General features: G+C 50.4%; 5 protein-coding genes across 8 annotated transcripts; 3 read left to right on the top strand and 2 right to left on the bottom strand.

Annotated features, from left to right (window-relative positions):
- Positions 1-1,330: 1,330 nt before the first annotated feature.
- TrAtP1_001800 (uncharacterized protein) lies at positions 1,331-2,085 on the bottom strand (the record flags this gene model as incomplete). The annotated part of the gene is made up of 5 exons (XM_066111167.1): positions 1,331-1,357; positions 1,433-1,463; positions 1,603-1,766; positions 1,889-1,949; positions 2,024-2,085. The coding sequence occupies 5 exons, from the start codon at positions 2,083-2,085 to the stop codon at positions 1,331-1,333; spliced, it is 345 nt and encodes a 114-aa protein (XP_065967240.1).
- Positions 2,086-5,262: 3,177 nt separating this feature from the next.
- TrAtP1_001799 (uncharacterized protein) lies at positions 5,263-11,741 on the top strand. 4 transcript variants are annotated; one of them, XM_066111166.1, is made up of 7 exons: positions 5,263-5,862; positions 6,537-7,112; positions 7,240-7,729; positions 8,051-8,171; positions 8,238-8,278; positions 8,371-8,803; positions 8,890-11,741. In XM_066111166.1, the coding sequence occupies exons 3-7, from the start codon at positions 7,693-7,695 to the stop codon at positions 10,508-10,510; spliced, it is 2,253 nt and encodes a 750-aa protein (XP_065967236.1). In that variant the 5' UTR covers positions 5,263-5,862; positions 6,537-7,112; positions 7,240-7,692; the 3' UTR covers positions 10,511-11,741. The 4 variants fall into 4 exon arrangements, with proteins under 4 accessions (XP_065967236.1, XP_065967239.1, XP_065967238.1 ...); XM_066111163.1 differs by lacking the exons at positions 5,263-5,862; positions 6,537-7,112 and having other exon boundaries at positions 7,710-8,171; positions 8,890-10,372; positions 10,432-11,741; XM_066111164.1 differs by lacking the exons at positions 5,263-5,862; positions 6,537-7,112 and having other exon boundaries at positions 7,710-8,171; positions 8,890-10,372; positions 10,438-11,249.
- Positions 11,742-12,142: 401 nt separating this feature from the next.
- On the top strand, positions 12,143-12,871 carry TrAtP1_001798 (uncharacterized protein). Its single transcript, XM_066111162.1, has 3 exons — positions 12,143-12,383; positions 12,486-12,607; positions 12,668-12,871. Exons 1-3 carry the CDS (start codon positions 12,288-12,290, stop codon positions 12,723-12,725), a joined length of 276 nt encoding a protein of 91 aa, XP_065967235.1. The 5' UTR covers positions 12,143-12,287; the 3' UTR covers positions 12,726-12,871.
- Positions 12,872-12,874: 3 nt separating this feature from the next.
- TrAtP1_001797 (uncharacterized protein) lies at positions 12,875-14,132 on the bottom strand. The gene has a single exon (XM_014085809.2). It carries the CDS (start codon positions 14,029-14,031, stop codon positions 13,387-13,389), a length of 645 nt encoding a protein of 214 aa, XP_013941284.2. The 5' UTR covers positions 14,032-14,132; the 3' UTR covers positions 12,875-13,386.
- Positions 14,133-14,305: 173 nt separating this feature from the next.
- On the top strand, positions 14,306-17,036 carry TrAtP1_001796 (uncharacterized protein). The gene is made up of 5 exons (XM_014085810.2): positions 14,306-14,804; positions 15,505-15,915; positions 15,966-16,326; positions 16,394-16,651; positions 16,726-17,036. Exons 1-5 carry the CDS (start codon positions 14,573-14,575, stop codon positions 16,772-16,774), a joined length of 1,311 nt encoding a protein of 436 aa, XP_013941285.1. The 5' UTR covers positions 14,306-14,572; the 3' UTR covers positions 16,775-17,036.
- The last annotated feature ends 3,911 nt before the right edge of the window (positions 17,037-20,947 follow it).

Below are 20,947 nucleotides of genomic sequence, written 5' to 3'. Positions count from 1 at the left end.
AGATCTTGTGCAAAACACGTCCATCTTTAAAAGGCTTGAATCGGCGCTGTCTCGGTATCCAGTACCAACAGGCTGGTTCAACTGAAGTATTCATTGTTCCAATAGTATATTGATGGACGACAGTATCAGAGTGTCACTCGGGTACGGGAGAAACGAAGCAGGCATTCATAAATAATTATATGTTTAAGATATGGATGTAGAAACCCGGGAGTAGGGAAACAAGAGTCGAGAATGGAAAGAAGAAAGTAGAAAGTAGAAACCCGGGAGTAGAGAACTAAGAGTAGAAGAACGGAAAGAAGAAAGTAGAAAGTAGAAGTAGAAAACTCAGTAAGAAATTAGGAGTAGGAGCCTGGAGATTGCAAATTGGATGTAGAAGACTGGATGTAGAAGAATGGGTGTAAAATACTGGATGTAGAAGAATGGATGTAGAAGAATGGATGTAGAAGAATGGATGTAGAAGGCTAGAAATAAAAGGTTGGAAATTGAACTTGGCGAGTAGAAAATTAAAACAGAACTTGAAAATGGAAAACGGGGGATAGGAAACAAGATGATCGATTCCAATCTTTACAGTAACTATTGGGCAGTGACGGATAGATGACCATTTGCTTTTTAGCCAGCAGAGACAGACAGGCATAGAAATGACGCATCACTCAAAGAGCTCGATAGAGGCCACAAGAGCTTGAGTATTGGCAATCATACACATCGATGCTCTGGGGATGCGATTCTTCAAGACAAATGCTCTCTTGCCCTATATTGCCATTCACCTTAGGGTGGCTGGAGCAGTTGATTCGTTTGCAAGCATACAACGACAACTTCTTGGTCGCAGATCAGTCCGAGGACAACAGGACACTTGTCCATGAATGCCAGCAGAAAATGCCTACATGTGCCTTCATGTTGCAAAGGGCCTCGGATAAACTGCGTTATAATAACCGTGGTGCCATCAGTGACGAGATGGTGCTCAGAATTCTATACCGAGTACAGAGAGTCCATCGTCCAAAACCCTACCACTAGGTAGGTAGTATTTCGCCCAGCCATTGGCCAATCGTAGAATCAGATCGAACACGGGCCAGCACACAGGTCGGTAGGTCACAAAAGGGTGGCTTGGGCTCTCGGAGCGGCGCATACTCGTAGATGATCGACAGGGGGGAGCCGCTTTTCTCATTGGGTCCCTTCAGGGGAGGAACGATATGAGGCCAAGATGGCCAATTGCTAGGATTGGGAGCACATCCACACACTTGTGGGCTGCATAGTATAGTATGTTGAGGATACTCTGCTCACAGTTTGATATTGCAACCCACGGCAGTGTCACTATCAATGCTGCCCAGGAGCATCAAGTATAGCAGCTACAACTCATAACCTATCATCCAAGCTGTCAGCAGCAGTTAACAACAATGTACGATTGGTTCAAGGTTGTCAATTGGGGTGCTATTACTTCATACTCCTTGTGTTGCTTACTCTCTTGACTGGTCTCCGGAGAATATCATGTTGGTTTCGCGACACAAGGCTTCTCACACAAGTAGGTTTCTTTGTGGCGTCAAGCGCGTGCCAATCGCCTCTCTCGACGGTCCATCCCGAGCCCCATGGGGCACCATCGGCACATACGAGGCGGCAGACTTCCGACTGAGATACTCGGTAATGGGTGATATTATGCGTCTTGTTCCATACGAGGACGGCAGTGCTCTCTGAAACCCGCAATACACACGCTGCCAATGAGCGAGGGTAAATTCGTTAAAGGATGGTACGAGTGCCGTGGCTGCTCCGCTGCCCTGCAGTGGTAGTACGCGCAGTACGCCGCACTTCGTATTTCGAACGAGAAATAGGGTGTTCCAGACAAACGATGGTAGTCGTATCAGCTGCGTCCCTAGCTCACGACTCGGCATTGACAAACGGAGATGGGGAAAGCGGCTGTGGATTCCACAATCCCATCTGAAAAGTCATGCTGAATCTGCCTGTATCCGCCAGTCAGTATTGAGAATACGTCATGGAATCAAATAAAAACAAAACCAACTAGCCGAAAACGCACAAGAGACAACCAGCCGGCGACTTTGCTCCCGTGGCTTGTGTCAGGTTGAGTCGAAGCTCCATCAAAGACTCGACGGAGTGCTGTCAAAAGCGTGCAAAGTCGAAAATTTCAAGGGGGGTGTCCAGTGTAGTGGAATGGCTTTGCCTATTTTGCACAGCAGTTGCCAGGATAAATCGATCTAAGCCAATAGTAGCGGCGGGGAGCGCCTGCCGTGCAGAACAGCACATTTGGGAAGGCCCTACCAAGACATTTTATCTACAAACATTACAATCGCATTGAAAAGAAGGAAAAGGATATTAGACTTTCGTATGGAAATTGCTATATTGTTTCACGGCAAGACTCCCGAAGATAGGTTGCCGTGGACAAGCATATGCGGACTTTGGTCAGTTTGAAATTGACTTTTGTACAATAGTTGCATTTAAGCTCTCTGATACATACAGCTTACTGTATTCCAGGTAGGCATATACCAATGCCGTACCTACCTATATAAGCCTATAGAGTACGTAGCTTAACTCGTCATCCGTTTCTCGTTCTTCTATTCCTCATAGTAACATGAAGCTATAGCAAGTAATCCAGAGTTTAAGTATCCTAAAAGGAACACATGGCAGTTAGATCCTATTGGCCCGATATACGCCTGATAAGGATACAGCTGCAGGGCGCGCTGTGAATAGGCAGGTAATCTCCTTATCAGAACATCCTGCGCCCGACTGTTGCAGTTTAATGAAAAAGCTGCAGTACACAAGCACAGATGGCCTGGCTCCTGCAGCTTACTGTATACTAGTACCTGAACATGGGAAATTCTGCTTTGACAAGTCTATGATGCCATACTCCGAAGACAGCTGACGAATCCCGGGCTAATGCACGTCTGTTGCAACGGCAATTTCCTCTGCCAAGGTTTAGTGCGTGGTGCGGGGGGCTGCGCTGCGTGGCAGAGGCGATCGGAGCGCTGCGGTTGGCCGATAGTGCCAGGTACAGGGACATGTTATGCGTCGTGGCTGTTCACCCAGGAGCTGGTACTGGAAACTTGTCATTTCACATGTCCAGAAATAGAAGCAGGAAAGACAAAAGATTGAGCAACGCAGTAGGAGCGTGTGTTGGCTAATCCCCTGAAATAGTGCTCCAAGGGGATAAAAAGAGGAAAAAGAAATTGCCAAGACATTGGTGTTCTTTTTGAAGTAGGGAGCTGTGCAGCACACACGGGAGTGTGATGTCAATTCAGGAGAAACAAATGTTCTACCATAGGTACCTCGTACTACCTACGCTGCTGTCCAACCGTTGCTACTACCGCTTCCATACGTTTCACACACCAAATTTTAATTTTTCTTTTTTTCCCCTTCTTTTTCTCGCCGTGGCCAAGACCGAAGGCGGCATGTGAAATGGCATAGTGGCAGCTTCTTCCGGCCGCTCCGCGAAATGGCCCCCACTCCACTTTCGAAGTACCGAACAAGATGCAACGAGAATCGGGGTTCGGAGCTTTTTAGACACATGCACATGGAAAAGTGAAGACGAGAGAAAGAAGCAAGGCGCAACAATGCTTTAGTGCCTACTAAAGAACGAGGCAGATACTCCATAGAATGGACTCCATAAACTATGGAAAGCTTCACTTACTGGTAGGGCTTGGCAGCCGGCATCATCTATCGTTGTCGCCCAAATAGCTCCGGAGGCAACAGGGGGCTTCGCCCAATGGACAAGGGTGGGTGAGGCTCCAATTCGGCGAGAGAATCTGACTCGAAGAAAGAAAAGAAGAGGAAAAAGATTGCAATCTTGGAAAGTTTATCCCGTCCGTCTTACGGACGGACCAGGCAGGCCATGATCGATAGCGCCGGGGTTGTCAAGAGTGCGAAGCGGATAGCTGACGAATTCGTCGAGCAGGGATTATACTTGATACGGCTGCATACGGCCAAGGTACCTACTGTACAGTAGATTTCTTTTTGCAGCATGTGCAGTGGCCTATAGAAAATGCACGAAAGCGAGTAGCCAAAGAAGGGCTCTCTCAAAGCCCTAATTAGAGTCAACAATGGCATTTAGCACCAACTGCGCACCGACCTGGTGGTACCTACTAGTAGTAGTACGACTGTAATAAACTCGCTCCGCTTTAAGCTCCCGGTGCCTGTGCCTTGTACCTGTAATTCTCACGGCTTATAGAATTTTTTCCTTTCTTTTTTCAGTGCGCGGGCCGTGGCTGGAATGCATGTCACCAAGCCCCGTGGCAAAAGCAGTGTAACCAGCAGTAACCAGCGATTTGCGCGCGGTATGGCGCTAGCGTCCGTTACGCCTGTGCCGGCAAAAGTCAATTGGTAGCCAATACGCAGAGATAGCCCTGGGGCGTATTTATCGAGATAGGATTGGATGGACCGCAGATTAGGAAACAGATGCATAGAGCAGGTAATCTGATATATTTAGTATCAAGACTCTATATATCGTATAAGAGTTGGTTGCATTGCATCTCAAGCCCGACTTGGCAGGCAATTGGCCAGTGAGCACCTCCATCATTATCACTGCCAGCTTTACCTGTACTTTCCACGTGTCAGTCAGGAGATGCCAGAGCAGAAAAGCACCGTTGGGGTCAGTTGTAGACATAGCTAGTGGGTATCTGTGAGAGGATGAAATGGCCAGTTCTCTTCAACTAAATAAAGACAAAAAGAAAAGATAGGAAACGCCAAGCAATGAGATCCCCGTGATTCAGCTCTGCTAGCAAATCTTCAGCGCTCGGAGCCATGCAGGGACCTCGTATCAATCTTCAATTGTACTAGCAAGACTCGTATTCCTCGATCCCATTTATGCACCTGCTAGCTTTTTTCGCTTTGTCTTTCCAGCCTGATCTTCGCTCTCGTAAAAAGAAGAAGTAAAACAAACTTCTCCATTTCCCCTCCTCGTCATCACCTCCTCTTCCCTCCTCTCCCTTTCTCTCTTTGGCTGTTCCCCGCCATTTCATCCGTTTATTCATTCATTCATTCATTCCCCAGCAGGGCCCCCTCTAGCGCCTGCCGCTACTGTCCGCATTGCCGAAGGCGGCTGATGTCACTTCACGATACGCGCTGGGGCAAAACTCTGTCTCGGCCTGGGCTCTTGTTACTGCGCGCGCTGACAGGCTCCGAAGGATCTTGATCGGATTCAGTGCCTCGAGGGAAAACGAACGTCTTGAAACAGACACTCGGAGGAGCAGAGGAGCAGCTGTGCGTTAGCGATGCCCCACACTGAGAGGACTGATGGCCTAATATGTGTCTACTCTGCACAGTTTCAGCACCGCACAGCCCAGCAAAGCATGATATATATTTGAGGATTGATTCGACGTCGAAGCGTGTACTTGCTTGTCCTACACGAACGGTAGTGCGACCTAGGTACTCCCATCTATAGAGGCTTGGGCCAGCCCTAACAAGCCCTCGAGCCAGCTTCGCAAGAGCAAACCAACCGCCACATAGACGTAATACCTGGGACGTGGATACAAGCTGCAGAGCACACGTTTCATCAGGCTGTCCCGACACCTTTTCCATCTCCGTGCGCGAGTACACACAGCCCAAAGCAAAGACGTGCATTATCTGCGTGGTGCTCGCTTGGTGCCTTGGCGTTTGGGCTGTCAGTACCCAAAGCATTGACAAGACTTGAAGTAAAATAAGAGGAAAATAGGGGATCGCAATCCCAAGGAATCCGCCTGGCCACCCCTGGACGCCGCCGCTCCCGAGGCATGCTGGAATGCTCGGTTTGCGCTAACTTGCAATTCTTCGCGGCCGAGGGCTCCGCAGCACGCAAACGTACGAGCCCGAGCAAGCATTCCCGGTCTTGGAATATCCAGCAAGACATTGAGGGTTCTTGGCCTCATTGTTCGTCCCTTTTGCCAGGTACGTGATCAATGCCATGGAGTTGTAGGTGCCGGGTCGAAAAGTAGTGGTAATAGTTGTACTACTACTAGTAGTACCTACCGTGCCTGCACATTGATACGGTTCGGAGCACGTACATGGATGAATGCCATCAAGTCGTACCATTTGGCCGGCTTCGCATTCACTCGTCCTCTCTCCCTCCCCCTCCAAGCAGTGATACCACTACCAAGTACCTTGGCATTACCTTAGTACTACTGCTAGGTATTTCATGCAATCTACAAAGTGGCTTTCTCTCTCTCTCTTCTTCTAATCTCATCTCCTTTCCCTTTTCCCTTCCTCTCTCTGTCCTCTTCCCTCTTCAACAAACATCTTCCCCCCTTGAAAAGACCACATGCATTCATGTGAAAAGCAAAACTCTGTTTTGGGCTGCGCCACAACCCTTTCCACTATTGTCGGTGCCTGTCGACAATCCAGGCCGCCTTTTAGGGCTCCATTGTTAGGGCCTCGGCGCCGCAGGGAGCTCCGGGAGCACGGAACAGCGGACCTTGAGCGCTGAAGCCCAGCGAGTGCCAGGCTGCCAGGCTGCCAGCCACCCGCCAGCCCAAAGCTCTCCCTCTCCCCTTCCACTGATCGACCTGCCCGGAGCTCTTTTTTTAGGCCATCTTGCTAACTTGCCGGTTTCTCCGCTACCTCAGCTATTCACCATCCGCGACTAACTGCGCATCCGCTCCTACGAACAGAATCCATCTCCTCTTTCAGCTGGGCTGGGGTTTGCCGCGTACAACGTACCAGCCGGGCCATTCGCTTTCTCCCTTGCCTTGCCTGGCGCGCCGTCTCCATCCATTCGCTCGCTCATGCACCCTGTCGGTCGTTTCGTTTCGTTCGCGTACAGGCAGCCGGAGCAGAGCATCGCCGTCCAGCTCTCCTACGCAGCACATAATTCCGATCGGCTATCCGAATAACACGCCCCGTCCGAGGCTATTTTTTTCTGTTTTTCTTTTCTTTTTTGGAGTTCATCATTCCAGGAGCAGGCCCAAGCCACCGCGCGGCTGCTGTCCATGTATGCTTAATTCTTATTCGACTCCAACTCGCCACGACTCCGCCCACACACGCACACGCACACACACACCTCTGTCCTACAGAAAACCCCAGACAATTTCCCATCCGTCCACTTATCTCTTCAGCCCTCTCGTCCCACCATCCCCGGGCCTTCAGACCTTGGAACAAGGCCTGAGTTGCTGGCTGCCCTCCGTTATCTGCCACCCGTTGCTGTAAGCAACCCACCTGCCCCTATCCCACACCCCCCAAGGAGAAAAAAAAATATTCCCCAATCAGCCAGCTGCATGCTTGTTCAAAGTCTTGACAGGTTTCTTTTTCGTTCTAACATTGAGTCGCTAGTTATGCTGCCTCTGAGCTAGAGCTTGCTTTGCCTCTATCGCTTTTTCCTCTCCAACATCGTCTTCTTCACAGCTCAGCTACCGCTATCCCGCATTCAGAGCCCTCAAATCGAACTGAAGCCGGCACACGATTGGGTACGGTCCACTTCGTCTCCCGAGTCAGCTCCGACTATCCCACAGCCGAGTTGATTGATATAGCACTTGCTTCCAACCGCGATATCGACCAATTGCTGTATGCATATTGCGCCAGTTAGCCCACTCTAGAGCCAGATACGCTTCTTTTACCGTACATACATACGGATATAACTGTTTTGGCCCGCCGACAGGGATAAACCCTTCCCGCCTGCTCGCGCGTCGTGGGACTTCGGCCACACGGCCATCGTGAGAGGCCGCTGCCCTTCCATTTCCCAGATCTTAGCCACTTCACTAATCCCTGTTGGGTTCGAACAAAATAATGGCACCCAAGGCGCCCCGTCTCAAGACTCTATCAGGTTTGTCATCCCACCCCCATCCCGCTTCTCACAGACACGCCCCAATTCCTGTACTTGAATATCCACCCTTGCTCTTTGCCCGTCCCAAACTTTTAGTGTCTCTTCTCCAAGTTATTCTTTTTCTTCCTAAGCCTCGCTTGGCCCAAACAATTCCTCTCCGTTGATTCCAACTTCTTGTCCCTCTTTTTTTTTCTTCTACACCCGTCCTCTCCCAGATTCTCAACTTCGAGTCCTTCCCTCACAGACAGAGAGGCCTGTTAGATGCAGCGCTCTAGATCCTACCATTCGTTATGAGTGATCAGCTAATGCGCGTATGCTCAGTTGGAGGCAATCCCGTCTCGGCCTTCTTGTCATGGAGACTCCAGGCTACCAATGCCTGCGACGTCACGCTGGTATGGAAGTCAGGTTTTGAGCACGTCTCTCAATATGGCATCTCTTTCAAGTACGTAGCCATCATGGTCGGCCCTTTGGTTCTTACCTGTTTCCTTACTAACTTGCGCAATTGCAGGTCACAAACGTTTGGGAATGAGCGTTTTAAACCCCGGCATGGTAAGCCATGACAATGCGGCCCCCCCGCGTCAACTCGCGCGAGATGGAATAATGAGCAAAAACGTACTGACGCCTGTTCCCCTTTTTTCCAGTCGTCCGAAACCCAGAAGATGCTGCGGGAAACCGAGACGGTCCCTTCGATTACGTCATCCTTTGCGTAAAGGCCCTTCCCGACGTATACGATCTCGCCGCCGTTATCGATTCTGTCGTGACTCCTCAGCATACTTGTATTCTTGTCAACACTACGCACACGCTTGGAATCGAAAGCGCAATTGAGGAACGCTTCCCGACCAATGTCGTCCTATCGCTTGTCTCCGGGGCTGAGCTCAACCAGCTTGGCCAGAGCGAGTTTGAGCACAAAGGTTCAACAGATGTTTGGATCGGCGCTGCCAGTCGGAATGCCGCCATTCCACAGTCTATCCAAGAAGACATGGCCCAGGCTATATCCATGACGCTTGGCTCCGGCCAGGTGAATAGTCAGGTATCCCCCAACATCCGACAACAGCAATTTGAGAGAGTAATTGGGTAAGTCGTCGTCAGCTTTTGCCATTGGTCATTGAGATGACTAGACATGTTGCTTGGATTAGCTGACAGAGTCAATACACGCACAGGCCCATTGCTTTCCATCCCGCCAGTGTAATATTCGACGCATCTAATCACGCAGCGCTTTTGGAGAAAGTGGGAGTAAAGGAGATGATCTCCGACGTCATTGACGAACTCTTGCGCCTGGCTGAGGCTAACGGCTGCAAGTTTGCGCCCAATTTCAAGCAGCTGACTATGGACGACATGTTGAAGCCAAATCAGGCAGAGAGCATTATGTGGCAAGATTATGTTGCCAGACGACCCATGGAAGTCGAGACATATCTCGGATCACCGATAAAGCTGGCCCGCGATGCCGGAGTCCCAGTGCCTCGAATCGAGACCCTCTACGCCATCCTCCACAACCTGAACATTGTAAACCGCAATCGGCCAAAGGACGCAGCACCTGGCTCCCCTAACAACGCATCACCGCTTCCTCCTCGGGGACCATCTCAAGCCGGCTTCCGGCCCATGATGCCCAATGGCAACGGAATGCCACCTCGTCAGCCACGACCCCGGGCATCTTCCAATTTCAGCAATGCGGGAGGAATGCGTAGGCCCATGGCAAATGGTGGACCCAACGGCTACGGAAGGCCACCACCTCAAATGAATGGCGGAGGTTCTCGTGCAGCCTCTCGACGTGGCTCGATGGACGGCAATGACTTGGAGGAGTTCTCCCACCTAGTCCTGTACGACGATATCCCAGAGGGCCAAGAGCCGTCCTTTGGGACCGACAACTCAGATATGGCTCTCAGAGAAAGGGAATTGCAATTACGCCAACGGGAACTAGCTTTGAGGGAGCAGGAGATGCGGATGAGGCGCGGTCCTCCTCAGCCTTCTGCGCCTCCCTCTCGTCGAGGGCCACCACCTCCCAAGGGTGGATTCGACGAAGACGACGAAGACGACGATTATTTCGATCCATCCATGGCCACCAACGTTCCTGTAATTGACCCCGACAATTTCGACATGATGAGCGTCACCTCCAAGAAGAACCGCAAGATGCCCGGGCCACCTCCGTCCCAGGTGCGACGAAACCCTGAAGGAGATGGGCCTCCATCCAAAAGCAGCCGGTTCCGACCCTTTGGTCGCCATCGACAATCGAGCCAAATGAGTCAAATTAACCAAATGCCCACGCTCAACGACAACATTTTGGACGATCCTCTGCTGAGCTTTACTTCGAACCGATACGGGGCTGTGGATCGTGGGGCCATGGGCGTTAGCTCTCGTGCCAACTCCTTGACGGCCTCTCGGATGGATGAGATGCAGTTCGGCGGCCCTGTGAACGGGCACACCATGACTATGACAGGTGGCTACCCTCGTCGGACCAGCCATTCGCCCGGAAATCAATACAGCCCGTCGATGCGAGGTGGGAACGGCAGGCCTTCGCCGCCAAATGGGTTCGGTCCTGCAAATGGCCAGACATCACCACCTGGTGGCGCTCGACAGCCCGCTCCTCGGTTTCCCCCGGGTCCAGGCAATGGGATAGCACCCCAGCAAGTTGAACAGCAAATTGGGGTAAGCTCTTTCAATCACCCCAAATCTCGAAACGATCGCAGTCTGACTGGTAGTGCAAGCGCTAGCGCGAATAGCGGTGACTTCAGCTCAGAACAATCAACTTCCAGCGGCCAGGGGAGTCTTCAGCATCAACGATAGCGGCGGCGACAGCAAGGACCTTGAGTGGACTATAAGGGGAAAAAAACAACAAGCTGATATGACCATCGACTTGTTGCCTCAGCCTCATGGAACGTCCACATGAAATCCGTACACGACACATTAACCTCTCCTTTTTCATTTGTTCCCACCCTCCTTGTATCTCACTTTCCTCTCTCCGACTCTTCTCTATAGACCATCCTTCACACCACAGCGATGAAGATGCGTTATTCTACGTCTCTGTCAACGTCATCTGTTCCGCTGTATGCGCTCATCAACCGCTTTTACAATGTATAAAGAAGCAATAATCGACAGGTTGTTTAGCTTACACTCCTTCCTACTCGGAAAGCAACCAACCCTCTCTATCGCATGCAGCAACATATCGGCAGCGTAGTGCAGCTATCGCAAATTCGACTGTTTGGATCACTTTGGACTATTGGTCGATACTGGCGCTTTTTGAACTTGGGGGGGGCTATCAAGTCCCGTATATGTACATGTGGAAACGAAACTGAAGACAGCCGCGGGCCATGCTGGGGATACATGTGACATTAATAAGTGTTCTCACTGGACCGGCTCTTTACGTCGATATTAATTCATTCCAAAAAGAAACAAGGCACACGAACGGCTCCAGGGCGCTCACTTTGACGACCCTGGAATATATACCTTTTTATTTTATCAATCTCAGCCTGAGTTTTGGAAAAAAGCCTCGCGGACAGGGAGGCTGAGCTACAACGGCAAACTATTTTTTTTTTACCTGGTGCACATCACAGCATTTTAGATTCTTTGGGTGTTGATTTTCATTTTTTTGTTCTTTCTTCTTCTTTTTTTTTTTTTTGGTGTTTCCTTTCCTTTTCTTCGTTCTATTTTTACTTCGGCACCGCTCCGCCACTTTTTCTTTATCCATGTTGGGGAGTCAATCAGTCATGGTCTGTTGAGAAGGTCTAAGCATCACAAGACTGTGATGTGCCGTTTTTATCAGGAATGGCACGGTGTTGGTCATGCCATATACCGCCAGCCATCTGGCAGCCATGGGCTTGTTGGAACTCAATGAGGTGAAAATAGCCATGCCAGGCGGCGGCAGAATGCTTGAATAATTGATAGTTGAACACGCAATAAAGATATAGACTGGCAGGGCAAATAGCGTTAATGACGGGAAGATGGGAAAAGATATGGGCGGCATTGTTCTCAAGATAGTCCAAATATAATACGGCATGTTGATTCTGACAAAACACGTCTTTTGCATTCTTAAAAAGCCAATTTCTTCTTGACTCTAAAGTGATGGTATATATTTCTTTAATTCTCTGGGTTTCTTTGTTATTTGGATCTTGATTGTAGGCAGAGAGTTGTCTGAAACGCCCGGCTTATGGCTCTACATCTTGCAAACTCGAGGTGCTTGAAGTTGGGTATCTCTATCCTTCAAGGCATAAGCAGTACTGATAAACTAGAACTGACAAATTTAAAGGAATTAGAATTTCTCCAATGTTATCAAATTCTTTCATTATATGTGCGAGAGGTATACAGGTGGATGATTTGCTGCTGTAGGGAGAAGTCGTAGCAGCTCAAAATCACGTGAGTTGGCGCGGCCGAGGACAATCGACAACCTTCACTACAAACAAAGTCTCTTATCCATCTACGCGTCAAGGAACGGAACCTATTAGAAGCAACGTAGAGATTCCAAGAAGAAGGAAATTGTTTTCATTCTGAGCAAACCGGTTTTGCATCTTCATCAAATATTATACATTTTTTTACTAAAAGAAAAAGGGAGGATAAACAGAGGCAAATGGCGTCTCGGAATGCGGGCGGTGGATCGCAGGGCCTGGGCAGGCAGAGCAGCGTTGCGACGACGAGTGGGAGTGTGATGAAGTCGAGACAAGTGGTGAGTTTTATAGTTGATAGTCTTTTTTCTTTTATTCTCCTACTCGGTTTTTTTTCCTGGAGCCTCGAATTGTTGGCAATCAAACTGACCAATGTACACAAGACACATTTACAATCGCAGTTGGCTCTGTTGTCACAAAACCTATCAGATACCGAGAATTTATTAAGGATGACGAGTGTGCAGGCCGAAGCTATGAAGGGGTTGGGTAGCTGGCACGGTGGCCTGTGAGTCTTTTCTCTCGTGAATATTTAAGAAGAAATTAACTTTGCTAACTCACGCGATAGGTTTATGGCTGCGAGTAGAGTGCTTGGGGAAGAGAGCGTGAAGGAGGCTGAGAAGTGATGATGGGCTGTTGTACGGGAGGAGCGGAGGGAGAAGATATGATGGATCACTGAAAGGTGTGGGCTACGAGATGGAATTCATGAGTGAGATGGGCTAATGTTTCGTAAAGATGTCGGGTTCTGCTAGCATTTACTGAGCGACTAATGATATATATGATTTTGCGTTTCCAAAATGCGTTCATCTGTTTCTCCAGCAGCATTTGGAAATCCCCAAGTGCAGCCCGTAAAGAAGAGTGGTCGCTTCGGGTTTGAAGAACTCTTCAGCCTCGTAAGGGACAACAATGGCAGTCTTGTCCTAGAAGACTGGGGCTTCTCTTTGCCCAATTTTCATTGGCTTCGGGTTTTGCCATGAACATGACAATGAGTTATTCAATGAAGCATGAAGACCGCATTTGTTGGACTTGAGAACAGGGGAAAATCATCATTATGATCCTTAAGGCAACCCAAACAATGATGTTCTCCCCCTTTCAGGTATCTCATCCAGTCATCCAGGAGACAATCTCCAGGCCCTGAATTCCAATAAGCATCTTGGTCTGATTTCTGGCCTCAGTCCTTGTTGAATGAGACGCCATCTGTGTGCCCCTCGGCGTTCATTTGAAGGCTGTCCATCGACTCTGCTATGATATTACACAAACGTGTTCCAATCTCATCGCAGTCGTCTTTCAAGTCGGCAGCTCAGGTGCAGATGCAGACCCTGGCTCAGACACAGCGCCGCTCTCCTCTCTCCTTGGAGACTTGGGGGCCCGAAGCGGCTTCCTTTTCTGTCTCGGCGCGCTGATGGGATGCCGCTTCACGTTTCCGCATGTGTCGCACCGAGTAACCAGAATATCCGCCCATGGCTTTCTGCCGCCTTTGCTGCGGTTCTCCACGGTAGAATGGCACGTCTTGCCTTCAATCTGGACAGCATCGCAGTATTTGCAGACCGTCTGCTTAATGGCTGGGGCTTGCCGGATCTGAGCCTTCAGCGACACCGATCTCATGTCTGAGATGACTTGGTGAGACAAGTTGATTATTGCCTTGCGCTCCTGCTTGCTGTGTGTAAAGCCATCGCCATCTACCGCGGCGGGCTGTTCGTCTTTTTTTGTATCATCCTGGTTATCTTCAGTCCTGGTTGACTTTTTTGTTTGATGGGCGCAGTTTGCCAGATAGCTGGCCGCCTGGTAAAGATACGATGCCCTTGAGTAAATATGCCGGTTTTGTATGCCAGCGTTACCCTTTTGCTTGGCCATCTTCTCCCCCAGGGTGGTTGAACGTATAACAATAATCTCCTTTCTTTTAACAAGTATGAAATAATATTGGCATCTCATGCCATGCCAACGGTTGCACAGCACAAAAGAAGATGTTAACAGATACTCACAAAGCAAAAACGTCAAGCTTCTCGAACTTTACTCCAAGTCATACAGTGTATTTCTCAACGTGCTCGGACAATTCACACTCATTTTAGCTTTTTGCTTTGCCTTTATCCAGATCACGTGCGTGCACTTGTTTTGCGTGCACGGACCACCGCTTACTCAGATCGCGCCTCACGCCTCGCCTCTTCCCCTTCCGCCCTCTTTTTTGACAGCAGCCTCATCTTTCCCTCGTTCACACCCACCCATCGGAACGAGTTTCTTCGGTACCTGTGGCACTGCAACCCCAATCTCCATTGTCTGTGTCTTTTTCTTCATCCCGGAATATCTCTTTGCCTGATACTCTGGGCTTTGTCTACCTGTCTGGTCTTCTCTTGACTTTCTTTTTTTTTCTTCCTTCTTCGCCGCATCATCGCCTGCCTCTGACGCGCCCAACTCGTCAGTGCCTCTCGCAGAACAAACAGCCTCATCCTCTACACCACGACAATCAATTTCCAACATGTCTCACGAGGAGGATCTCATTGACTACTCCGATGAGGAGATTGGCGCCGCCAACGACACCGCCGCCGCTACCGCTTCCAACGGAAAGAAGGGAGAGGCAGCCGCCAGCGGCGCCGTCGACAAGAAGGGCAGCTACGTCGGCATTCACTCCACTGGATTCCGCGATTTCCTGCTGAAGCCCGAGCTTCTGCGTGCCATTGGAGATTGCGGTTTCGAACATCCTTCGGAGGGTCAGTCCTGAAATTCTAACACCGTCCTAAGCCAATCCACACAATCACAAATGGTTCCCCTTTCCTTTGAAAGCAAGCGTCCGTCCATCTCGCAAGCAAAGACAAGCAAACTAGTTGAGAGAGAGAAGGAGGAAGAGAAAAGAGGAAAGCATAATCGAGCCAACGAAAGAATGGCTGGCCTTGCAGTCAGCTGAACTGGTCACTATCCTTGTATATGTGACGTGTCTGCAGTTGGCATGGCAAAGACTCTCCAAAGACCGAAAATCTGTGGCATTCACAATGAAAAGAAGAAGAAGAAAATACGAATGCGGCAGCTCGTACAGATTCCTCGAGTTTGCCGGTATGAACTGCATGGGCAGATATCACAAACTGTCCCTTGAATTCACTCGGGGAATGGGAGCTGCCAAAAAGGCTTTGGAGATAGTCAAGCCAGGCTGCGGGGAGAAGAAGAGCAAGAAATTCAAGTCCTTGTGTCCTTGTGACATGACGGACGGTTGCCAGCTGGGATCACAACGGCTCCAAGAGCTCCTCTGCCTTTGGTGGCTTGAGGAAAAGTAGATTCCAGCTTGTGCTACGAATTTATACATCTAGAAATCACGTTTATGCTGCGACGATGGACGGACCTTGACGCATATCACCCATCGTTCGTTGCTACACTTGGTTACGTTACACTAAAGTCTAACTTCCTCGCGATCGACAGTCCAACAAACATGTATCCCCCAGGCCCTCCTTGGTGGAGACATCATCTGCCAGGCCAAGTCTGGTCTGGGAAAGACTGCAGTCTTTGTCCTAGCCACGCTTCAGCAAGTCGAGCCCGTTAATGGCGAGGTCTCGGTGGTTGTCATGTGCCACACTCGTGAGCTGGCCTACCAGATCCGAGATGAATACAACCGATTCAGCAAGTACATGCCTGACATCAAGACCGGCGTCTTCTACGGTGGTACCCCCATCAAGAACGACGTCGAGACTCTCAAGGGCAAGGACACTTGCCCTCACATCATCGTCGGCACCCCCGGTCGTCTCAAGGCTCTCGTCCGCGACAAGGCTCTCCGCCTCGGCAGCGTTCGCATCTTTGTCCTTGATGAGTGTGACAAGATGCTCGACCAGCCCGGTAAGCGCAACGCGCAATTTCCTCACCCGCCATGTTCTAACACGACACAGATATGCGTACCGACGTGCAGGATGTCTTCCGTGCTACCCCCCAGCAGAAGCAGGTTATGATGTTCTCCGCCACGCTTGCCGAAAACATCAAGCCCATCTGCCGCAAATTCATGCAGAATCCCACTGAGCACTACGTCGACGAAGACACCAAGCTCACTCTCCACGGTCTCCAGCAGTACTACATCAAGCTGGAGGAGCGCGAGAAGAACAGAAAGCTGAACGAGCTTCTCGACGACCTTCAGTTCAACCAGGTCATCATCTTCGTCAAGAGCACTGTCCGCGCTACCGAGCTGGACAAGCTTCTCCGCGAGTGCAACTTCCCTTCCATCGCTGTCCACTCTGGAGTTAGCCAGGAGGAGCGGTAAGTTTGGAGAAACGCCTAGGAAAAGGGGACCTTGACTCTCCAGTTGCTAACTATTTTTGGACAGTATCCGCCGCTACAAGGAGTTCAAGGAGTTTAAGAAGCGCATCTGCGTTGCCACCGACGTCTTTGGACGTGGTATCGACATTGAGCGAATCAACTTGGCCATCAACTACGACTTGCCCGGCGATGCCAGCTCCTACCTCCACCGTGTGGGACGTGCCGGTCGATTCGGTACCAAGGGTCTTGCCATTTCCTTTGTGAGCACCGAGGGTGACCAGGAGGTTCTCAAGGAGATCGAGAAGCGATTCGAAGTCGCTCTTCCGTAAGCAAATCCGTCTCTTCATTACGCGTACTACTGTAACAAGGCATGGCAACTAACTCGGTATGACTTTGCAGCGAATTCCCCAAGGAGGGTGTCGATGCCAGCACCTACATGGCGTCTTAGACAACCAAAACAGCAGCTTCACGAATTCACTCGGACGCTTCCTGTACTATTTTGTTTGTGCGCGTTTTAAGGTCAAGGGTTGATACGAGCAAAGGCGGCGAGAGCCTATTCTCAGCCTGAGCCATCGGAATCAGAAAATTTGGGAGAATAATCGAAACTCGTTTATACTGTTACGTAGCTTATTTTATCAGGAGCCAAAGGAAATGGTAGGCTGAAACGCCGTGGTTTACTAGGTCAATTAAATGGATTTGCGCTTGAAAACAAGGAATGTTTGTGCTGATGTGGCCTGTTCTGCCTATTACCTACTAACCTACTGCTTGCCCTGCCTGTTCCGTTTCTATTAAGCGGAGTTGACAGAATGATGAATAGTAGGTCGTTTACGTGAAGATGAATCATCTCGTATAATTGGGCTTGCTATTTTAAGCCGGAGTAGTCAGTCCCTGGTATGTGGAATGCTAGAATCTTCCATTCTCTCTTCGGGGGTTACCTATCGCATCCAAGACTCATCTCCTTTGTCTCGGTCAGCTCCTCACGATCCATGTTCGGCGGCGGCGGTGTCGAGCATTTCGGCTGTCATCCGGTCACATGGCGGCCATGGCTGCCTGCGGTAGCGGATGATAGTGGGCAGCAAAAATTGGAGCACAGAAGATGGCAAAAGGTTCGTTTCAGTTTCACGCGCCACAATGCTTCGCCACCTCTTTTCTTGTTGGGTCCTCCGATCATCGCTCGCTGCAGAAATTCGGCCGTGTAAGCCTGCGAAACTTGACATGATTTCACATGCGTATAATGTGGCATGGAATCCGACAAGTTGACAGATCTATCGAGTTTTTAGTCTAGTCACTTGCAAGAGGAAATCGGTGATAGCCTTTAACAGCGGTTGACAACCCCCTGTCATTGCGCCTAGGCAGCTCAGCTTACCCTAGACAGGGGCGCATAAAGACGGAAAGATTGATGAAGACAAAGAAAGTAGCGAAAACTTCGGCGCGGCGATATTCGCGCGTCCGTCACAGTGGTGTCAGTGTGCAGTAGACTCAGCTGCCGTTGCATTCAACGTGTCTTGCCGCAATAGAGCCTCTCTGCATCCGGTAGTGCGATCGAATCACCAGCCAGAATTTAATTTCGCCGGGAATCAACATCGCTCATAGCTTTGGGCACGAGGGATCGTCCTTGATTAACCCACCAAGAGCCAATGGAAAAGCAAAAGGACAACGGGCAAGGTGGAGAGAGTAAACGCCAACCCTACATGCTTCCATCCGGTGATAACAGCTCCTTTGGCTGCTGGCCCTGCCAGCAAATGTCACTGACACGTCTTCGATGCCCTACAGCGAGTGGGCTCCATTATCCAAGCAGATTTGAGCGAAGCCGCACTGCAGTGCTCTCTGCCTTCTGATATCATCACCGCCTTGCTCTTTGATTTGAACAAGAAGGCAATCATATCTCGAGTTTGAGAAGATAATACACATAGCAATAGCTAGGTAGACTCACGAAGGAATCCGAATCGATGCCGAATGCGGGTAGTAGTGTGAGAAGCTGAGCATTTTCTAAACAAACACGGCGTGCTGAGTCATGCCTTATTCTCGCTTTAGCTTTAGGCTTTAGCCAAGGATAGCCGGAGGTCACGAAATTGGGCTGCAACCGATTGTCAGGCAGATCCGCCCGCTTGGGAGAGCCCAGATACCTACGTATGTCCGTCCATCCTTATGCGCTCGCTATTCGGGAATGGGCCACTGCTGATATGGCAGACAATGCTTTTCACCGCCGTGACGAAGCAGGATGGTAGGAGGTCGTGTCTCCATAGTCCTGCTCCCATGATCGTATCCGTGTCTTGACCGCAGTGGACTCTTCGTCAGAGCTCCGCCAGACGTAGACCGACGCCAGGCACAACGTGTAGCATCATAGCTCCAGTGAATCAGGCAGAGAGGGCAGAAGTGGAAACTCCCAACGGCCAGGCTCTCGGATTTGCTTTAACACGCCCGCAGACTCCCCCTTGATGTTGAGAAGTATTTGCCGCTTGTTGTCCCAGTAGTATAATCGGCCTTATGCGCCGCTCCATAACGCCGCTTGGAAGACAAATGCACATGGTGGAAATGCCAATAAGACGCTCGGTATCAATCTTCTGTTGCGTATGAGAATTCCCTACCACGTATAGCGTCAGAATGAGCAGTATTGCGGCGGATGTGTTTACCTTGCTTGGCTGAATCATTATCCGCGAGCGAGTGAGCCGAATCCTCGTCCCGTCTTTAACTGGCTAGCCTCATTCTCTGGCGCCATGGCTGGCCGAGTTTACTCATTGGCCGGAGCTGTCACTAGATGGCTAGGTTTCAAGGTAGGAGGAGAGACTTGACTCCATGCTAGCAGCGAGCTTGTCGCTAGTAAGACCATGTCCAATCAACGAGCTATCGTGGCCCAGGAAGGGCATCACCGCCAGTGTTCCGGGCATTTGTGACCTGGCATTGGGGATACGTGTCTGAGACTGATTGAAAGGGAGAAGGCGGTGATAGCTAGCCTGTGGACTTGGCTTGGGCGAACCGTTCGCCGCTTGCCGCCTTTGCAGAGCTGTGGCATGGCCCGAGGCTGTCCCTTTTGGCCAGGCTGTCGTCTGACGTGGGAGATGCAGCGGCAAGGCGCTCTGCTGCTGTATGAGCAGGCGAATAATGATAGCATAGCTGTAAGTTGATACAGCAGACGGAGCCTTCTCAACCCTTCTCCGCCTCTTGCCTTGCCTTCCCCTCACGCACATGCAGGCCTATGCAGTCAAAACGGGCAGAGACACGCAGAGATTGTGGGGGAGACCCGCATGACATGAGAAGGGGGGAAATTATGACGCTGGCGTATGTTTGCTGGAGATGCAGCCATGCGAACCGCGTACCTTTTCCGTCACAACCGCCATTCTTCTCTGGTGGACGGCTAGACGCATATGTGCCTGTAGGATTCTGAATTGTGACAGCTTTCACCCGGAGAGGCTTGTGAGCGGAACCCCCTCATCATGATGACTTGGCTGGCTATACTCCAAACATCGAACTCACTGAGGGCACTCTCTGTGCGTACTTGGTACAGTATTCACGAATAAGAGGTTCGAGTTGGATGTGGTTTCAGTTCAAGACACCCCTTTCCGGCTGATGCGTTGCAAATAGGAGCAGACATAGGTATATGGTTGGTGGCCTCGCCTTTTAGCATAGCCTCGGTGCAACAGAGTCAGTCCAAGGTTAGCTTGACATACAGTAGATTACTGTAGCAGAGCGAGAGCCTACTTGTAAGACCTTTTGCGGTCGGTTCATTTGATGGTAGTTGGAAGCGCCTTTCCCATATAGCTTATCCCTTGATTTGGATCTTAAATTTCTATAAGCTTCGGGCAATGACGCTAGGCTGATGTACTACCCGCTACAGGCGGCGATGCAGCGTGTTTCTATTTGCAGCCTGGCTAAGCACACTCCGGAGCCACCGCCGGAGGGGATAGGCGCTGATCTCTGGGGCGTATAGAGTCAAGTGCAGGCGATATCGCCTCGATGAGTGCGGATGAACGGCGGGGACCGAGATTCCCATCGACTTGCCACGCAATTTCGGGCGAAGTTGCTGCACCTTGATAGCGACATGTGGCTGGGGAAAAAAGGGTCATGTTTAGTGGTGGTGCGACATCAGGCTGCAGGTTGGAAATTGACCAGACGCTGTACGTCGAGCGACGCGGAACTCTCCCCTGAACTGTGCAGGAAGAACAAGCAAAGGAGGGTCGCAGCGAGCTGAGTCTCCCTGGCTGGCTCGAGATGGCTCGAGATAACCCTCATTTCCCATGTTTCTCTTTTCTTTTTGTGTGGCTGCCTCCATTTGGCGCCTGGAAGCACTGCAGCAACTAAGACGGCGCGGCGCCAACTCGGAATGACCATTCCTCTCGCCTAGATGTGACAGTTGGTCCAAGCGGCTTTTGTGTCAGCGCGTCAAAAGGCCAGTCCTGTTGGCTGTTGTTCGTTTCTCTTGTGAGACATGCATGGCTGGGAAGAGCGATAGCACATGCTCTTCTCATTTCTATTACATTTGCTTTCACCTCATGGTGTGACCAAACGCGACTGATTTTATCACATGCCCCTGCCGCCACAGAACTGCACAGCGCCTGGAATCGAAAAAAGGAACTGCTGCTGGAAGGTGGGTAGGTAGAAAGCGTTCTGATCAACCTGGCGA

Source organism: Trichoderma atroviride, chromosome 1 (genome assembly GCF_020647795.1).
Source record: "Trichoderma atroviride chromosome 1, complete sequence".
In the NCBI taxonomy this organism is placed as follows: domain Eukaryota; kingdom Fungi; phylum Ascomycota; class Sordariomycetes; order Hypocreales; family Hypocreaceae; genus Trichoderma; species Trichoderma atroviride.
This window is presented reverse-complemented; position numbering and strand designations above follow the sequence as displayed.